The sequence below is a fragment of the Electrophorus electricus genome, chromosome 3 (genome assembly GCF_041902795.1).
Source record: "Electrophorus electricus isolate QZ-2024a chromosome 3, ASM4190279v1, whole genome shotgun sequence".
Lineage (NCBI taxonomy): Eukaryota > Metazoa > Chordata > Actinopteri > Gymnotiformes > Gymnotidae > Electrophorus > Electrophorus electricus.
Genome location: NC_137499.1, coordinates 1,524,431 through 1,545,000, shown reverse-complemented (window position 1 = coordinate 1,545,000; position 20,570 = coordinate 1,524,431). Strand labels below are relative to the sequence as shown.

At 42.3% G+C, this 20,570-nt stretch overlaps 1 protein-coding gene across 5 annotated transcripts in view; it reads left to right on the top strand.

Annotated features, from left to right (window-relative positions):
* The window catches only part of tspan18a (tetraspanin 18a), a 22,624-nt gene extending 2,491 nt beyond the window's left edge, over positions 1-20,133 (top strand). Inside the window, exons 2-9 of one of the 5 annotated variants that reach the window (XM_081709011.1) lie at positions 10,066-10,144; positions 16,829-16,924; positions 17,448-17,642; positions 17,820-17,894; positions 17,983-18,081; positions 18,225-18,383; positions 19,001-19,084; positions 19,646-20,133. In XM_081709011.1, coding sequence (XP_081565137.1) covers positions 10,142-10,144; positions 16,829-16,924; positions 17,448-17,642; positions 17,820-17,894; positions 17,983-18,081; positions 18,225-18,383; positions 19,001-19,084; positions 19,646-19,846 — 912 coding nt within the window. In that variant the 5' untranslated portion in view covers positions 10,066-10,141 and the 3' untranslated portion in view covers positions 19,847-20,133. Of the gene's footprint in view, positions 1-10,065; positions 10,145-16,828; positions 16,925-17,447; positions 17,643-17,819; positions 17,895-17,982; positions 18,082-18,224; positions 18,384-19,000; positions 19,085-19,505 lie in introns of all 5 variants that reach the window. The other 4 variants (XM_081709013.1, XM_027007482.3, XM_081709012.1 and 1 more) reach the window with 4 other exon arrangements.
* The last annotated feature ends 437 nt before the right edge of the window (positions 20,134-20,570 follow it).

The following is a 20,570-nucleotide window of genomic DNA, read 5'->3' as shown; positions in this document are numbered from 1 at the left end:
CACACACATGGAAACACTGATTGCTGTTTACTTGCTCAGAGCGGTGCCTGTGCTGATGACACACAGTTTTGGGTTCGACAGCTTTTCATGTTTTAATTTGGGATTCACTTAATCAAACCCCCTGCTACCATGGAGCAACTGTGCACCGTCTGCCTCCATGCATCAAAAGCAGTGCACGGCTTAATCACGGCCTTATTACAGAGCTTCATTGTGCCGGGTCCACCTGCCTACAGTCATAATGCTTTCTTTCCAGCAGGGCTCAATGGCGACCCAGTCGGCCTTGTGTCCAGCCTTATAAATGCAGGGCAGGGTGCCGAGGACGTGCCCGTCTGTAAAGCTCTGTATGAGATCGGTATGGGGGAGAGCAAGCAGTGGATGAAGCGCACAGGTGGCCCTGCTCCTGTCTGCTTTCACATGTAAGTCAGGCAGCTGAGGCCTGCTGCACACTGGCTAATTAGGAACGTGAAAGAGAGGACTCGGTACTCACTGTGTCCTCTCTCATGCCCGGGTGTGGATGGGTGTCCTCGTGGGGGGGGGACAAGTTGCAGTCCCATCTGCCTTGCCTTTTCATCTGCTGTGTGTGAACATTGCTGGCTTGTTCTGGGATCTCACCAGGCGAGCAGATCTTAAACTTTGCAGGGTTTCACGATGCTGGAGCTCTTTTCACACATAAAAGAAACAACTTTTATTCTACCTTCCAGTTCCTTGTCAATAATCAGGTTTTGTTTTACTCTGATCTGTTACACTAACTTAATTGAGATCCAGTCTCTCTTGTATGTATTAAAGGGCTCCTGAGGTTCTTGCGAAACTCTTTAGGTGATGTCTATTTCTTGGATCTAAGGTGATGGGGCCAGAAATGTTGTAATTACCTGCATTTATATGACTGAACTGTCGCATGGTTCTCTTCGATTTCATTGCCTTAGAAGGCAGTGAACATCCATCATCTTAGTTTGAGTTCCTCACCTGCTGTAGTTAAGCTCTCTACTCCAAAGTCAGTAACATGAAGTCCGTCTGTTTAAAGGATATTGAAGCTTGTGTACCGTTTAACTGCAGGTGTAATTTAACACTCTCTGAAATTAAATCGGGAGAAAATGACCTATCTTGTTGTGGAAAAGATTTTTTCCATTACAATGCAGATAAAAGAACCTGGATGTGAAACGTTTTATCTGTTCCAGCATGAAATGTTGCTTCAACTGCTAATGTGGAATCATTTAGAAATCATAGTGATACTGGTTATTAGTGAAATGTGCATCCAAAATAAAGATTGGAAGCAACCTGATTCAGACATCAAAATATGCACAGTGGAAACTCAATGGTAAATAATCAATCATTGCAGATTGGTACTGAAACTATTTGATTGTAAATTTGTTAATTATTCATTCTATTGCATAAGAATCTACACATGACATGTCTGACAACGCCATAGAGAGAAGGTTGTCTTGGTGTAATGGAGTACAGTAGACTGTCCTTGTCCCTGGTTCATTTGACATATTCAACCTTTTATTTCCTCCTTGTTCGTGGGTATGTAAGTGTGTAGTGGGATCTTTTGAATTCCCTTTTTGAGTTATTTACCTATTAAACTATTGACAGCAAATATCTGACTTTTTGAATTGCATTAAGCAGGTGGTATACATTGTGAAGAAGAAAAGCCACAATTCCAATGTGCTTTAAAGTACTTATGTAAAGTTTCATCACTCAGATTATGACCAGGCAGAGTGCTGGATTGAGAGACCTGCCCTGGTCGGTGTCTCTGTGAAGAGAACTGCATTGGTAGGTGTGTGTGTAGGGGCGGTGGGGGTTGTAGATTTGTGATGGATTGCCATCATCCCTTAGCACTCACAGTGTTATCCACCCTGCTCTGATGTGTTTTGCTGCCTAACCGTTGATGGTTTCTTGCTCTGTGTTTCATCATCAGCTATGCTATGCCTCACTGAAATCTTGTCTCCTTGTGGTGGAAATGTCTTTGATACTGTTTTATCTGCACTGGATGTATTACAACTCTCAGTGGGATCTTTGTAGTTTGGAAGACTCAGACCGGTTATGTATAATAGAGACCATAATGGACGTGTGATCCCGCGGGCATTCGGATGTAGAGCTGATCAATTTGTGTCTTGATTTCCCTGCAATGTTTTGATGCAATGTCAGTTTCTTCAAGCAGTTGATCAGTAATTGCTCTTTGCCTTCCTGCTTTACTCATATTTGCATGTATTTCTGCACTAATGGCTGTGCGCGTGCTATCACTGCTTTCATGTGTGTTGCGTTTTGGAGTAGGTCTCTTAGTTGCGTCCGTTTTCGGAGAGCAGGGTCTGTTCTCTTGCTTCCTTGTGGTTGATGGTCTGGAGCTTGCAGAAATGTTTCTGTGTCCGTGGGACCATGGAATGGGAAAGTGCCTGCCCTTATTCTGCCTGTTTCCTGCTTTTCTACCCCAAAACAGCAAAGGATTTTTAATATTGTTTATATTGTCTGTCAGGCTAATTCTTACCTGGAAATCCCACACCGGCAAGGAGATGTGCTCGAGTAGCGGAACATTTATTTAGCATCTTCACAGTGGCCTTGTGAAGGTGGCTCAGGTTTGGTTACAGATCAAGCACTGTGGATACAAACCTCCTTCCCTTTTTGTTGCAGGATTTTGTGATGCTTTTGTAGTCGTGCTATATGGATGAGCCAGCTCCTTCCCTATACGTTCACTGTGCAGGTTGGAGGTGGTCCTCAATCTGATTTCATTTCATTTATCTTATAAATTCCTGTGGGTGCATAAGAAGCAACTTGACTGCAACATGCATGAAACTGTAATTGTAATTTTGAGGATGTTCAGCAAGACCCATGAAAAAAAAGCTTTTTTTTGTGGAAGCTTTTTGAAAATCGGGTAACATCTGAATGATCATGGCAGGTAAGGGGCCGTCTCCGTCGGCGTGTCCGAGAGCTAGCCGGTAATTGGAGTGAGTGTGCATTTGGGGTCTCTCACGGATCAGGCTCACACAGAGAGGCAGATGAACTCGCCACACGCTTTCCGATCCTCCAGAATCATGTCTGCTTCTCGGCTTCTGCAGACCCAGCTGTGAAAATGGAACAGCAAAATGCTTCTGTCGCCTCTCTCAGCAAGCCCACCCTCGTCAGACTTGCCTGTGCTACGTTTCACATAGTGTCCTTATTCCTTTTTGCAGCGTTGCTAAAAGGCTCATATTCTGCTGTCAGCCAAGCAGCCTTTGGGTACTTTAATGCTTCAGTAATGGATAATAAACAGATTTACAGTTAGAACCATATGATTCTCATAGGGATGGATGGTGGGAGGGCTGCAGAGATGCGCTTCTGACCTCAGATCAGTCTGACTGAGCTTCACGTTCGGGGTGCGTGCTGTGCAGTAATGGATGCTGCATATCGTCATGGTGAGAAGACAGAGAGGCGCTCTCAGTAATGGCACTGGGACCTAGCTGATTAGGTCTCGAAAGTCTTGATGGCTGGATGAAATCTGTTCAGCAGTCCTCTCATGTGGTGTGGAGCCTATGATTTAGTGTAGCTGACAGTTGGAAATCAAGAGAAAATCCCCCTATGGTAGTTTAAATTATGTGTTGGCATGAAGTTAATTGTTATTGATTGTACTTGTGCCGCGCCACATTATGAGAAACCAGCTGAAAGAAAATGCATGCTTAGTGTTTCAGTACAGTGTTTGTGTTAATACATAGTGTTTGTTTTAATATATAGTGTTAGTGTTAATACATAGTGTTTGTATTAATACATAGTGTTTGTTTTAATATATAGTGTTAGTGTTAATACATAGTGTTAGTGTTGTTACACAGTGTTAGTGTTAATACAGTGTTTGTTTTCATATATAGTGTTAGTGTTAATACATAGTGTTAGTGTTGTTACACAGTGTTAGTGTTAATACATAGTGCTTGTTTTAATATATAGTGTTAGTGTTAATACATAGTGTTTGTGTTAATACATAGTGTTAGTGTTGTTACACAGTGTTAGTGTTAATACAGTGTTTGTTTTCATATATAGTGTTAGTGTTAATACATAGTGTTTGTGGTAATACATAGTGTTAGTGTTGTTACACAGTGTTAGTGTTAATACATAGTGCTTGTTTTAATATATAGTGTTAGTGTTAATACATAGTGTTTGTGTTAATACATAGTGTTAGTGTTGTTACACAGTGTTAGTGTTAATACAGTGTTTGTTTTCATATATAGTGTTTGTGTTAGTACATAGTGTTAATGTTGTTACACAGTGTTAGTGTTAATACACAGTGCTTGTTTTAATATATAGTGTTAGTGTTAATACATAGTGTTTGTGGTAATACATAGTGTTAGTGTTGTTACACAGTGTTAGTGTTAATACATAGTGCTTGTTTTAATATATAGTGTTAGTGTGAATACATAGTGTTTGTGTTAGTACATAGTGTTAGTGTTGTTACACAGTGTTAGTGTTAATACACAGTGCTTGTTTTAATATATAGTGTTAGTGTTAATACATAGTGTTTGTGTTAATACATAGTGTTAGTGTTGTTACACAGTGTTAGTGTTAATACATAGTGCTTGTTTTAATACATAGTGTTAGTGTTGTTACACAGTGTTAGTGTTAATACATAGTGCTTGTTTTAATATATAGTGTTAGTGTTAATACACAATGTTAGTGTTAATACATAGTGCTTGTTTTAATATATAGTGTTAGTGTTAATACATAGTGTTTGTGTTAATACATAGTGTTAGTGTTAATACACAGTGTTAGTGTTAATACATAGTGCTTGTTTTAATATATAGTGTGGGTGTTAATACATAGTGTATGTGTTAATACATAGTGTTAGTGTTAATACATAGTATTAATGTTGTTAAACAGTGTCAGTGTTAATGCATAGTGTTAGTGTTTATACATAGTGTTAGTACATAGTGTTACTACACAGTATTAGTCTTAATACTTAGTGTTAATACATAGTATTAGTCGTAGTGTTAGTGTTAGTACATAGTGTTAATGTTAATACATAGTGTTAGTATGAGATTTGAATATAGAGCTTCAAATTGTGGAAGCAGGTTAATTGGTTATGTCTTGAGGCTGTGGGAGAAGCAGCAGCCACTGGTGCCACGGTGGAGTAATAAATCACACACTCGGTAAATGCTGTACTTCCTACATTCGGTGTGTAGGGAAAACCTGCAGGAATTCTGCAAGGGGTTCTGCTGTGAACACGGCCATATCTGGTGCGGGAGCTTCTTCACGCTGGGCTTCTGGTTGCATTGTCATGTCTGAATCAGCCCATTGTTTCTTATGGTGGTGGTTGTAGCTTCATGTATGTTGTGATTGTGTGTGTGTGTGTGTGTGTGTGTGTGTGTGTGTCTGTGTGTGTGTGTGCGTATGTGTTCCAGAGCATCAGGGTGGTCTTATGGACTGCTAGCTCTACAAGTGAGCCATAATGTCCCTTGAGTTTATGTTATAGTAAGCATACCACCCACCCAGCCACTGTGCAGTCCACTGATCTCATGCTGCAGGAATCACCAAAACAGTTTCAACTTGGAAATACACTTTGATAAAAACCTGATGGATTTAACACAGATAAAATAGATCATGTTAAGGCATGCTGTTAACATTCGGACAAAGGTAGCCAGCAGTTCGCAGCTCCAAAATGAACTACTTTCTGTGGATGAGAAGTATATCGTATGGGCATTTTGTCCTAAGAAATGATCATAGAAGCTGTATGTGTATGAAGATCCACAGGTGTGTCTTTGTAGAGTCTCTGGGCAGATAGTTGAATTATGAAAATATGCTGGCAGTCTCTGAGACAGTACAGTGTGAACCCCTATATTTCAAGCACACGCTGTGACATCGACTTGGCAGTAAGCTTATGATCAAAAGAAGGCTTGAGAAAAGCAAACACCAAACCCCCTGATGAACACCTGAGAGAGAGAGAGAGAGAGAGAGAGAGAGAGAGAGAGAGCGCACCAAACCCCCTGATGAACACCTGAGAGAGAGAGAGAGAGAGAGAGAGAGAGAGCGCACCAAACCCCCTGATGAACACCTGAGAGAGAGAGAGAGAGAGAGAGCGCACCAAACCCCCTGATGAACACCTGAGAGAGAGAGAGAGAGAGAGAGAGAGAGAGAGAGCGCACCAAACCCCCTGATGAACACCTGAGAGAGAGAGAGAGAGAGAGAGAGAGAGAGAGAGCGCACCAAACCCCCTGATGAACACCTGAGAGAGAGAGAGAGAGAGAGAGAGAGAGAGCACCAAACAGGGAAGGGCTTCTGTTATCACTGAATTGTGCATAGCAAAAGAGGGGGAGGTTTTCCTGAGCATGTACAGAACACAGCTAAGCAAAAACAGAAAACGCACCAATGAATGCTGGGGTTTGAAGCTGACACCAAAATAGTCATGGAGAAATTTGCTGACTAACAAAATACATGCCAATAGTTTGATTCTTAAAGCTGGTTAGAGTAATAGAGATAGGGCCAAAATATGACTCTGTAGTTTCAGACTCCACACCTGTTTCTGATTCGGACTTCTTACTGTATTGTTATAAGTGATACTTCTTATTGTTTCAAGCAAGACATTACTGTACTGCAAATGAAGCCCAGCTCCGGCGATCAGAGAAACCGCTGCTTGTGAAGCAAGCGCGGCAGGGGAAGCTTGAGTTCCTTTATCCCTCGCAAGCTGTAATTAACTTGTACTGGTGAAGGATGGCAGACTTCCGTGCTTCCTTCTGTCTTCTTCTCTCTTATTGTGAAGAGTTGCCACATTAATTGAGTCCCGGAGGCTCCCAGTCCCACTGCCTCTCCTGCTCAGGTTTCTTCCTGCACGCGTTCAGACGCAGCCAAGGCGGAATTGCTTCAGAGCCTGGCCTGTATCTGCCTGCGACAGGGCAAGAGGCTCTCGTGCTGTGGGGGGAAAAAAGACATGGAACAGGATGACCTGGTTTCGGATGTGACCAGTGTCAGTATCTGATGTGTGTATAGGATGTTGGTGTTGACTTTAAACTCCAGGTAACGTAGGAAAATGTCTGGACTTCTACCTGCTGGAAGTTCTTTATGTTTGATTCATCCATTGGGAGACAGTTTTCCATAGTTTGGTACTAATATGTTTGACATGTAGACTGATATCTCCTTTTCCTTTTCCTGAACATCATAGGGCTGATATACTGTTTAAAGGACATAATCTGCTTCCCCTTTTTTTCTTGGTGGTATTTGAAAATATTAGTCCATCTTTATTTATTTTGTACTGAAGATAAATGCTTTTAAATTTACATGTGCAGCATTTAACAAACACCCTGTCCAGAGCAACATACATACATGCTCTGTAGTCTCTATCAAATACATATCCTCCATAGACTGGTGTGAAGTTCAGTGTTAAGAATATTATCAGTGCAGGACAGAGAAGAGTCGTGATGCACGCCTTCTTTGTGTTTTGAGGGATGGTGGTTCGAGTTGAGTAGTACTAGAGGCTCTAAGGCAGTGTGGTGCAGAATGTATAGACATCTCAAAAGCTCAGGCCAGCTGACCTCACCTTCACATCATGGAATAATGGTATAAATTAATTTGGATTTTTTTTACACCAAGTACTCCATTTACAAATTTGAAGGAGGCAGTGAACAGTTTCAGCACATTTAGCTTGTTTGTAGGTCTAGTCACTTTTATTTAATGATGATCAGAAAAGGCTGCCCCTTTAAAGTTGATTGATATTAAGAAGCTGCTCACTAGAGTGCTCAGGGCATCGCTACCCAGACAGCAAAACAATAGAAAACAAACATCTTTGTTTCTTTAGTGCCCCGGATGAGAGCATCACTTCTTTAGCCAAAGCAGAGATTACTGCCAGGCCCCTGGACCACCACCACCACCATCACAACCACCACCACCATCACAATTACAACCACCACCATCACAACCAGCACCATCACCACCACCACCACCACTACCATCACATCCATCACCATCACAACCACCACCACCACCATCACAATCACAACCACCACCACCACCACCATCAGCACCACCATCATCACCATCACAACCACCACCACCACCACCACCACGACCACCGCCACCACCACCATCACAACCACCACCACCACCATCATCACCATCACAACCACCACCACCACCACTACCATCACCACCACCATGACCACCACCACCACCACCACCATCATCACCATCACAACCACCACCACCACCACTACCATCACCACCACCATGACCACCACCACCACCACCATCACAACCACCACCACCACCACCACCACCACCAAAGCAGGAGCAGCAGAGATTACTGCCAGGCCCCTGGTCCACCACCACCACCACCACCACCACCACCAATACAATCACCACCACCACCATCACCACCACTACAACCACCACCACCAGAGGTTGTGGTTGCTCTAAAGAACCTAGCAGATCTGTGTGAGTGTTTCTAATCAGTCCTGACTGAGGGTCAGAGGAACTTTGGGCAGGTGTTGGAGGTACCGTGGGCACCATCATGTATCAGATCCACACTGTCCAATGCACATTATTCAGCTCCATTCTGTCTAAGGAATCCGCCCCTAATTCAGCTGCCAGAAGGAGTCTGGATGTCCACTGGAGCTCATGGTCCAGGAAAGGACTGAAACTCTCTTTTGTGTTTGTTAGAAGTGAGGCATTTTGGGATGGGGGCATTGTTAGCACATAGCATTACATAACAACTCAGAGAGAGCATTACTATTACTATTATAAATATTGATGATAACAACAACAAAACAACACAATAACAAAAACAAGAATGCTAATGATCATAATTATTATTATTTCCTGATGCATGCAAGCATTTAAAACTATTTGTTGATCTTTATCTTTTAGCTTTGGAGATTAGTCTGAGAGTAGTCGATATACGCTGTTATATACGCTGCTAAAAGATCATGGTGATGTGGAGAGTCATTGGTGAGTGTGTGCGAGGCTGTAGGTGGATTTACAGCAGCTGTGGCCAGAATGAAGAATCCGGTGGGGCTATGGCCTTGGTTCACAGTCCCTGCTGGTAAACACATGCTCCTGCAAGAACCCATGCTCTCCCAAGGCACGGTGCATTGTGTTGCCATTGTAGGGGGGTGAGCTGGTCTTTGATGTTTACTGTTTCACATCACATCTCTAAATACACTTAGCTAAACGGTGCCTGCTGTGTACAGTGAGGAAATTGTGAAAAGAACAGGTGTCTTTCTGTATCATGTAGAACTGGTACAGAGAAGATGGACTATGTTCAAATGTTCAAATGGACTGTGTTCAGAAGCCCCTCCTACCACTCCCTGTTTGACTCAGCTCTGGTCTTTTCACACCTATGGTCTGGCTCCCTGAACATTTCATTGTTCTGCTCTTTGATGTGTTCTGCTGGGCTCAAACCCCCACCCCCACCCCCCAAACATCCAGCCGCATTTTATTATCCCTTCATTTCCTCTGTTTGTTTCCATGGAAACAGATGAATGTTTTGGTCCTTTAGTTTTGTGCCCTGTATGGAACCCATGGCCCTGGCTAATAAGATGGGTTTACCGCTCTTTTGATGCTGGATTCAAGTGAAACCCCATTTTCTGCTTAATTTCCCTGTGCCCTTAAAGGACACGGGCTGTCCTCTCCTGTGTAGAATTAGACCTTCAGTCTAATAAATGAGTAATTATCATCTTGTCCATGTGCGTTCTTTGCCTAATTGTGTATGTCATATGCTCTTCAGTGTCAAGAGCATGACGTGCAACTCTCATTACTCCAGAAGCTCCTATAGAATCGTCTGAATACGGTTTTACACAGACAGAAACATGTACATAGACTAAAACTAACCAAACCAACAACAATGATAAAAAATTAAAAAAAACCCTCACAGCTTTAGTTGTGGAACAATGCAACTTTTGATACATACAGTGCTGTTCTATATATTTGAGATAAATAATATATGTGCATATATTGGTGGTGATGTCTTGATTTGGCTTGAACCGTCATGGCAATTTTTAAAATAATATCTTAATGATAACACCAGCATCAAACAACGTATGTTGTCAGTCAGCAATCACAGCGTATGACTGACTGTTGTAATAAGCTGTATAACGCTGCCTGCTTTGGTTTTATCCACAGCCACACAGAGGAGGTGGACATTTGTGAAACGTCACCTCTACCGACGGCTCAGTGGGAGAGACATTTACAGGTACATATGGTATGATGCATTTTAATGATTTTGAATCATTCCCATCAAACGCTGGTGCCACCACCAAGTTCAACTCAGACAGCATGGAAATGATCCAGAACACCCCATGATTCATCTTCAGCTCATCTCCAGGGCTGAGAGTGCTGCAGTCCTGATTGTTTACTCCAGGCTTTTCATACGCCCTGGCATTCATACTAAAGCATGTTCTCACCGATTGAGTGCTCTATTGATTAATGCTGTAATCGTGCTGTTTGAGACTCGGTGTATAATTTAGTACACTCTCCATCTGTCATGTGATGTTCCTTCGGAAAAGCGATAGTATTCACTGTGATACTTGTTAACTCATACTGACACCATAATAGAAAAACGTTCTAAATATCACCACAGTGCAGGAGACCAACACAGCAGAGTTCAGTTTGGAGATTTATATTTTCGGCCAAACACAAATGCTGTCATATGTACTTCATATGCTAATTTGATTATGTAAGCCCACAAAGCAAACAGAACTTCAGACAATGCAGACTTTAATAGAAGTAGTGCAGTATGCCAAGAAGTAATGCTGTTATTTCACAAAAGACATTCCTGGCCAAAAGAAAGAAAGAAAGAAAGAAAACTGCTGGAATATTGAAGTACGTGATATTCGAGTTGTCTCCAGCCTGTCTTTCTGAGAGACCTGAATAAGATCAAGGAAGGCTTATGGAGAGCAGACACCAAACTTTCCCAGTGGAGCTGTCAGGTAAGTCTGGCTCTGTGTAGAAAGAAAGACCCTAGCAACTTAAAACATTCCCACAAAAGACTCTTTTTAAAAAGTTTTATGTGTGTGTATGTGTGTGTAAGAGTAGGTGGAGTGGGTGTCACTAAGTACAAACTGTCAGAAATGAGAAGCAGAAGCACAGCGAGAACCATCTTTAAATCAGCACAGTCCTTCTCCAGTCCTTATGTAGCACTGTGTGCATGCAATTGTGATTTTGCAGGGCAGCTGGTGCCAGGTCAGAGCGGGCAGCATGAGCATCTTGGCGCCTGCTTCTCTTCCCTCATTCCCCCTGTATCACTCGCCAGCTGGGCTCTTGTTTGGACTCTCAGGCCTCCTTCCTCCTCAAGGCCTGGATCGTTAGTGCAGCCTGTCTGGTCAGATCACAATAGAGTGCTGACAGATGTTTAGCTTAATGCAAAGGGCCTTTCACAACAAATAGTTCTTGGCCAGTTTCACTCGAGTTGTGCATACGCATGCTCTTTCCTTTTTGGATGGAGTCTTGGAGTTGCAGAGCAGAACTGATGTTCTGTGGGGGATTTCATTGAGGGTTTGGCAACCAGGCATTTCATGGGTAATTTTTTGACACTGCCATGACCTTTGGTTTTCCTGGAATCTAGAGGACATGTTTGAAGCTCCCACCCTTTGTTTACACAGGTCTGTCTGGCACATGGCCTGCATCTCTAACTGTTCTGGCTATTGCTGTTGCTGTGCCGAGGTACTGAATGCAATCTTGTCTCACACAGATTTGGCAACCCTCAAAATATGACTGCTATCCCCCTGAGAAAGGAACCTCTCAACATGGTGTCCATCACTCATTTATTGTAGATAAGCCAGCTCTCAAACACCACTCCAAAACCTGCTCTCTCCAAGACTAACAACCGCCTTTCCTTTTCAGAATAATTAGACCTGGGAAAGCCATGAGAAAGCCCAGCTCACACTGTTAATGGGCTTTATATTTTAGGGATTTCAGACTCAGCCTTTCCTTCATAGTGAGAGCTTTCAGGCGTAATAAAGCAAGGAATGGAAGTGAGACAGAACACTTCAGTGGATATAAATTTTAACGGAGAAAGAAACACCTAAATGTCTACAACAAAATGTTGTGAAGTGTATGACGCCCTTCTAGAGCTCCAGGATAACTATTGTAACTGAATGTAAATGATTATCTTCCTTAGAGTTTGCGCTCCTTGTACGATCTTATAAGAATAACATGAAGGGTCTTAAAGTTATGTTGACACAGATGATGCCAAGTCTTGCAATAAATTGTCATGTCAGTGACAACCATTGAAAGTCCTCAGCAGTCAAGGTTTAGGACTCACTTTGGTGTGGGAAACCAGTTTAATAAATAGCACATCTCAAAGCATTTGTATTAAGTACTACATCTAATTAGATGAGATACCATGCCTGCCACAAGGATCCATTTACTGATTTATTTGTTTCATACATGTTGTCATGTCAACATATCAGTGATTGATGTGCACTTTTTTGCACTTCATGGTTTTATCAAATCATTTTATGTCTTTGTGCAGCTAGACTCAGAGGATTTTATAAAAATTTGATAGGGCAATTGGAAAGATCCATAATTGATCTTCAGCTGTGCTGGACCAGTGCTCCATCCCCTAAACAGATTCCTTTTTTTCTATTAAGTGTTTACCATGGACTGAGAGCACTTAGCAGGCTTATCTTTAATGCTGTCTTGGGAATATCACATCACAACAAGCAATTAATCAAAGATCGATCGCCAGCCAGCACTGGTTATTGATCTGTTCTCACGGTGGTGCTTAGCGTCTCATTGTGTTAGACACAACTGCTGACACAGTTAGGCGCTGAGGCACCTTTCCCCACAGAAATAACTTCCATGGCAGTTGGCTGGCCTAAAATGCAGAAGCATGGCCACATTCGAAGATCTCAGGCATTAACTTCAAAGTGGAGAAGTCATGAATAACAGCACTGTTCTCTGAGGATGCCAGGAGGATGTGTGCCGTGAATGGGATCCTCCCTAGCTTTACGGAAGCTTTCTGAAGGAGCCGGTGGATAAGTGCATACTCTGTTGTGGACTCACTGAACTCCTGCCTCTTGTGCATGTTAGTATTGGCATTGTCTGCAGCATGTCTGCTAAAATTGCATCAATTTAAGACAGATTTTCCTCACTTGAAAAATGATGCTGTAATTCTGTCAGGCAGCAGCCTTGTGTGGGATGCTGTTTACCAAATGCAGCGATATCTGTTCCCTGGTGGGTTTGGCCTGAGAGTGGCTCACTAATGCAAAGACTACACTTGAAGAACTCAAAGGCCCTGAGGCTGCCAGTGTTACCCCGGAAATCCCCTGAGGGTTTTGCTTTAAAGAGCCACTGTATCTCCAGAACATTAACATTATCTGTCTGCTTAACATTCCACTCACCTCAGACACAAAGCTATTGGTCTCCCACTCAGTAATTTGGGCCACAGAGATGGACAATGCAGTCCTCACAGGACCTTTAAGCTCTCACAGTGTATTTATTCTCTGAGTTGTGCCAGGGAATGTGAGTCCCGCTGCATTACATAAGAAGTGGGTTTTGAAATCATAAATGAAATGTGCAGAGAAAATCAATTTAACATTCATGGTGCCCTGCCGAGAGCTATTTGAGTTTAATAAGTGTGGTAGTTAATCATCAAAGAGTTTCTGTGTGTGAGGGATTTCAGAGCAGACCAGAAGCATGGAGCAGAAGTAGAAAGCCTTTCCTCCATAGACTGAGACGAGGATGGTAGCACCTCAAATTAAGCAGGCCAGTGATGTTGGCATGGCCTGTGATGCAGGCCTAACCGTGCTGACTTAGACACCACTGTGATTTACAGGGGGAATGTGGATGTGTTTGGTTACAGCGTGTTAAAGTACTGAGACTCGTGTGAGGCACTGTGGCATGTTTCATCTAAATCGCTAGTATTATCTGTCCTGTCAGGTCCTGTTAATTAAATCCTGCAGTGCAAACAGCTACTAGGTAAAGCTGGGTGCGATGTGTGATGATATGGTTTATTAGTATTGCTCAGAAAGGGCTACAGACATTTGGCTGCATTTCTAAAAATGGCTCACTGCCACTTGAACCAAACAGATTTTTTTTGTCTGCTCCGGGGCTCAGAATAATGCGCTCGATGACCAAACCTCTGAATGAACCCTATGAACTTGTGTGGTGCTTCTTTGAATGGGATGTCCACAGATCACTTGGTGGAGTAAAAAAAAAATGAAGGATGAGATCAGACCAGTGGAATGAAGAAATAAAGGAGAATGGAATGATACATGTAAGATGTTGGCAAGACTGCGATGCAGTTTTTGTTGTCAGCTGAAGTTACTGGAGTTACTGGAGCTTGGAGGAAGTATCCCACTCGGGTCAGCCGCACACTGACACTGCTTCAGATTCAGAGAGATCTGCTTACACGAGGGAAGTTAAAACTATCATTATCATACCACTTAGAGGAACGTGAAACTCTTGATTTACTGAGGTCTTATTTTACATTTTAGAATACTGTTGTAGGTCAAAATGTCTTCTTGGCATTTATAAGTGTAAAGAAAAAAAAAGGTTTTTTTATGTGCTTATGGCATATGCTGATGCATATGCAAATGTGTTTAGCAATGCTGCTTCAAAGTAATTAATGCAGTTTTGATGGATTCGCTGAAGAATAATTTTTTGCGAGTGTGGTAATCAGAGTCTACGGTTACATTACACCAGGGCATAGATAATCAACAGATTTAAAACTACTGCAGTACATTTTATGTACTACATATTGTATTTATTTTACTATATATATATATTATTTTGTTTATTTACTTTTGATTATGTCCAGATATGCCCTGAGTGAAATAAAATGTGGATTTTAAGGGACACAATGCATCTTGTAAATCAAGTGAGTGAAAGTTGCACAGATGGCTGATGGAGTGACGTGGTCTCGTTGCTCTGAAACAGCTTAAACAAGTGTTTACAGAGAACGTGAGGAATTGATGCTACTTTTGTGTGCGGCCTCTCTCTGAGCTGTACCATCTGACTTAAGACAGCATCTTGATGGATGAGAACCAAACAAATGTACTGTTTTGCAAGAACTATAAGAAAACACCCCCCGGGCCGGTGTGACATTCTGATTTATTCGGGGAGAAGCAGCGTGTGATTGGCTGAGGAATGGAGTTGGGTGCATGCAGCCGCTGAAGATTTTCCTCATGGACTCCTCACTCAGTCTGCTTGTATTGCTGTGCCTTCTCAAACTGTGAGTCTTTCTCTGGTCTGTAAGATTTTCTGTAGCATGAAAAAGGTTTTTTTTTTTTTTTTTTGGCACTGCCCCATTTTTTTTTTTTTTTAACCTGTTTTCAGTGAAAAAGCATTATTAACTGTGGTTTAATGTATGTCAAGGCTCCCAATTAGCAGCTGTTAGCAGATGTCCTGTGTTGTTGTGGTGAGACTGGGCTAATGACTCACAGTGCTTTGACGGCAAGCTAGGGATGTGAACTCTTTTCCCTCAGAGGTGGTGGACACACACACACACACACACATCCGCCTGCTGGATTTACCTAAACTCCAGCACCTCTTTCCTCTACCTCTCGCAGCACCTGACTGTGGTGCGTTAATGCACAGGAAATTACTCTGGGAAAAGCTGTGTGGAAGGATTATTGAATTATACCCGAGCTGTTCTGTATGAAGCGTGGTGCTGCTGGGCTCTGTGAAGTCATCTGGTGCTTAGGGCTATGTTAGCAGGGAGGCTCACTGAAAAGAAGCAGGGCCTCCTGTGTGTCGCTCCTGTGGAGGCTGCACTCACACTGCACTGGGAGAGTCCTGCTGCCATTATGTGACAGGCACCAGTGAGTCCCCATAGTCGAGCTTGGAGGCAGCAAGAGAATAAAAACTACCTGCTGGGGGTAAACCAAGGACCCAGGGCACTAATGAACAGTCTTGCCATTAACCCAAATCCTCCCTAATGGCCTGAAATTATGTAGAGTGCACCATGAGCTACGGAACATCTATACACAGAGAGGCTGCTGACAATGTACCATAGTATGGCAAATGGTCTCATGCAGGAAATGCATTAAACAAATGCTCATTTATTATTACAGAAGGGCAGCTGCCATGCTAAGGAAGATAAATCCATGAAAAAGCAGAAAATGACCATTAATTCCCGACCTGCAGATGATGGCTTTGGCCCCGTCTCAGAGGGCCTGCTTTGTTTAGTTACTATTTCATGGGTAACTGGGATGAACCACATATTAACCTAAGGCCACGGTGGTCCCCGTAGGCTCTTTATACCGTAAGTAGACAAGAAACGAACAGCTCAGCTTCATTAGATGGACTAGTGGGATCACATGGGCAGACTCAAAGATTTGCCATGTGGTCCAGGGAGGTGGGTGGACATGTTTATTTAGACTGCTTGGTCTTGCTTCTGGTGTGAACGGTACCAAATGTGCCCCAGTTGTCCTGATGGTGTTTTTCTGTCCTGCCTTTCACTCCCACACATGACCATTTTCAATACTCCTCCGTATCTCATTGCATAAACAAGTCATCACGTTCCTGTACGGCTGCTTTCGGTCATGAGCCTCTGGTTCATGTGAGCATGTTTCCGTTTTTTTTTTTTTTTTCAGTCACGTTTGGTGATGTAATTACACGAAACATTGGAAATCTGATTAGGGAAATGCACTGTAAGTTTCAGCTGAAGCTGTCAGTGACTCTTTTAACAGGCCGACTTGTAATTTTTCTTTCCTGCGTGCTCGAACACAGCATGTCTGTTCCAGTGCAAATGGGGTGCGTTTTTTAAGTGAGGAAGTTGCAGAATGAGCTCATTCATTTTAATTAAGTTAAGGGCACAAAGATCTGTCTTTTCAGCCAGCGCACAGAAGCACCCACCCCTTCTGCGCCAACATAGGGTGAGTGATTGTGTCCTTCTGCCCCAGGATGACCCTCTTGCTGCCTGCTTCCCATGTTTCCTCAGGGGCAAGGAGAAGCTTCTGCCAGAGGCACAACCATGGAGGGCGATTGTCTCAGCTGCGTCAAGTACCTCATGTTCATTTTTAACTTCTTCATATTTGTGAGTAGCTCTTCTACATCAGAGCGCTTTAACTAAACCTTCTTTCTAACCAAATAGAATACAGGATCTATTAAATACCTAGCTCCTTTTCCTCAGGGTAAATTCATAATGGTTTTGAGTGGGTTGTGTTTCCTTCAAAGCACAATCGCAACAGCATGGCAGAGGAACAGGATGCTGACTCAGCTGTGTTGGAAAGGGTTTATCACCTACTATTTTCTTAGGTGATTTTAATAGGTACTTTTTTGGGGTTGTATGTGGTCAGCAGGTCTTTTATTCTTAAAAACATGTGTGCTTCAAAAGAGTCTGTGAAACCTCAGAACAATCCAAGTCGCCACCTCTAATAAACGTTGAAGCTATATTGTGAAGAAATACACTGATCCTGTACCATAGACCCCTGTTATTCCTCATAAATCATACTGGACGCCCTTTGCTCAGAGAGGGAACACTGTTAACTTCACTTTGCCACTCAAAGGGCAAAGAAAAAAGTGGGGAAAAGTCAAAAGCTTGTTTTTCTCCGCTGCAGCTTGGAGGCACCTTTTTGTTGGGTGTGGCTATCTGGGTGCTGGTGGACCCCACGGGTTTCAGAGAGATTGTGGCAGCCAACCCACTGCTCTTCACCGGCGTCTACGTGATCCTGGCCATGGGAAGCATGCTCTTCCTGCTCGGATTCCTGGGCTGCTGTGGAGCCATTCGGGAAAACAAGTGTCTGCTGCTGTTTGTGAGTGAATTTCTCATGCAGCGAGACCTGCATTGCTAACAAGCTACGTGATAATACATCGAGATGATAATACATCAAGACACTGTCACTATGTCTGGGTATGAAAATAGTCATTTTGTCTTTGGTAAACTTAACAGTTTTTGTCTATCTTTGTTTGTTTTTTGTTTTTTTTGGCAGTTCTTCCTGCTCATACTGATCATATTCCTAGCAGAGCTGGCTGCTGCCATTCTTGCCTTCATATTTCGAGAGCATGTAAGTATCATTCGTATTTAACGTGCTCAGATATCCGCCTTGGAGTAAAGCCAGTCCTCAGTGTTCATGCTTCTCTGTGCGTTGATAGCTCACCAGAGATTACTTCACCAAGGAGCTGAAAACGTATTACTACGGCAGCAACAACACCGATGTCTTCACTGCCACCTGGAACACCATTATGACCACTGTAGGCTGAATTATTGCGTATTTATGCATATTCAAACGTACATATTGAAACATACATATTCAGACGCTGTAATATTGTGTGTTGTCGGGTTAGTGGCGCTGGAGTGCCTGGACTGAAGTCTTGCTTCACTGGTCCCTTTGCAGTTTGAATGTTGTGGTGTGAACAGTGCTGAAGACTTTGATGAGCACAGCCTCTTCAGACGCCTGAACCCTGGCAGAGTGGTGCCGGAGGTCTGCTGTCAGAGGAGTGACCTGGGGATGAACAAGGAAGACTGTATCGGGGGGATCTCTATCCACAACAAGGTTAGCAGCCTCCACGGACAACTGGCACAGATGAAAATGCATGAGTAATCCAATTAGTCCAGGAATATGTAGAGGAAATGAATAATGAAAAAACATAACTAGACCATCTGAACTGCAAATTATTTATTTTTTATTTAAATAACAAATATGGGCTGTGAAAGCCATATGATTCCAGATAACCGCATTTAATAAGGCAGAGGAATGTGAATTATTTTTTAAAGGAATATGCCAGGATTTTTCAGCCTAATCTCTATATACCATGTATGTAGTGTCAGTTTATATCCATGAACAGTGATCTCTTCCTTAACAGCTGCCTTCAGGCTTTCACTGTACGTGAGTTTCGAGTAGGTTTTTGTCCCCCACTCTTTTTATAAGTATAGGGAAACGTGTCAAAATAATTCTTTATGGTTATCAAGCACACACTACAAATCCAGCAGACAAGGGTTAGGTTGAAAAACACTGGTGTTTTCCTTTAACTGTAATATGCACTGTGGTTTAGCAGTAGATTAACAGAATGAGGTCATAGTGGACTAGCTTGCCAAAGCCTGCCATGACTTTTCTGTGGTGGCAGAAGCCAGCCCTGCTCAGTTTTGCTGAAACATACTCTTGTGAAACAGGGCTGTTATTCAGCTGTCGTGGATTACTTCGAGACATACATCTATATGGCTGGTGCTCTAGCTATTGTGGTGTTGACCATTGAAGTAAGATTATAATTTTGATTTTATCACACCCCCCTCACCCCTGCACACATAGACACACACACACACACACAATAAAACAAGTCAACTGTTAGCTACTGCAGCAAACCTACATTGGTATGACTGCTACAATATCTTGTTCTGCTTTGCCACCTGGTGGGCAAAAAATAAATAACCCTACAATAAAAGCCACTAAAGTGTGCTAAAGCGTGAATGCTTTTTCTTCTTTGGAAGCTGTTGTCTGCTATAAGTTGCAGGCACTGAATTCTGAAGCAATGATATTAGTGTTATTTCCTTCATTTGTGTTATTCATGTTATGAGTGTTACAAGTGTTGGCAGCATTGCTTGTATTTTTCTGATACTGTGTTAATTTTGTTATTACTCATCTTGTTCCTAACAGAGTCCCTTTTTTCTTTCCCCTCAGCTCTTTGCAATGGTGTTTGCCATGTGCTTGTTCCGAGGGATACAATAGTCCTTCATACTGTATCAAAAGACATTTCAGAAATGAAAAAGGCCTAAAAAGTTACAACAATTGTATATATGTATCATCTCTGTGTTTCTGAGGTGGATTTGCCAACGATGACCAAATTGTACTTCACAGCTGGACCTTTGAGGTACTTGAAAGTAGAACCTGAAACATCACAAATGAGAGAAGCAAAGGATGAGACATTCACTGAAGTGGCAGAATCTCAAGGCAGTACTTTAACCTGGATGAAGGGAGATCTTGCACTGACATTTGGACGGATATTTATAGATAACAATTAATTCATTTGTACAGGAACAGTGTACACACTGTCACCTATTTCACTACTCCTTCGAGCCATACTAAAAACCTTACCACAATGTTTGAGTTGTGTGCGTGCGTGGCATGTGTGTGTACGTATGTCTGTGTGTGTGTGTTTTCAGAGCCTGACATCTTCTATATTGTAATGTGATGTGCATTGCAACAGTGTATATTTTATATGAATTTAGCAGTGATGTGTTGTGTGTGTTTGTACTGTTCATAGTCTCTCTATATAACATTGGTATTAAAAAAATTAAAAAAAACAAAACAAGATGGTGTGAGACATTTTGACTCTTGGGAGGGGTTCTCATAATGAGAACACTTCCATTGGACAAGACCACGCAATGCAATTCAGTGACTGCATTAAAATGATTTTAGTCTAATAGGAACAGAACCAGCGTCACATCACCTGACTTACAACTGACACCTTGGCTTAAACTGTCCTGATCACTGATCTAGAAGCAGACTTTTTGAAATAATTCGCTTAATATACAAAACAAATGTTATACATATTTATTTCTGCGCTGTACTTACTGCAGTTTGTGAGAAAAGTGAAGTATTTGTGCTAAAAAAAAAAAAAAAAAAAATCCATGAGCTGTCATCCACACAAGTGGGTAGTTAATTTAGGTAAAACATGAAGAATTTAAAACGCAACAGGACAGATCATTTTAAAACCTTTCGACTTTTCTGGCTTACAATTTGAAT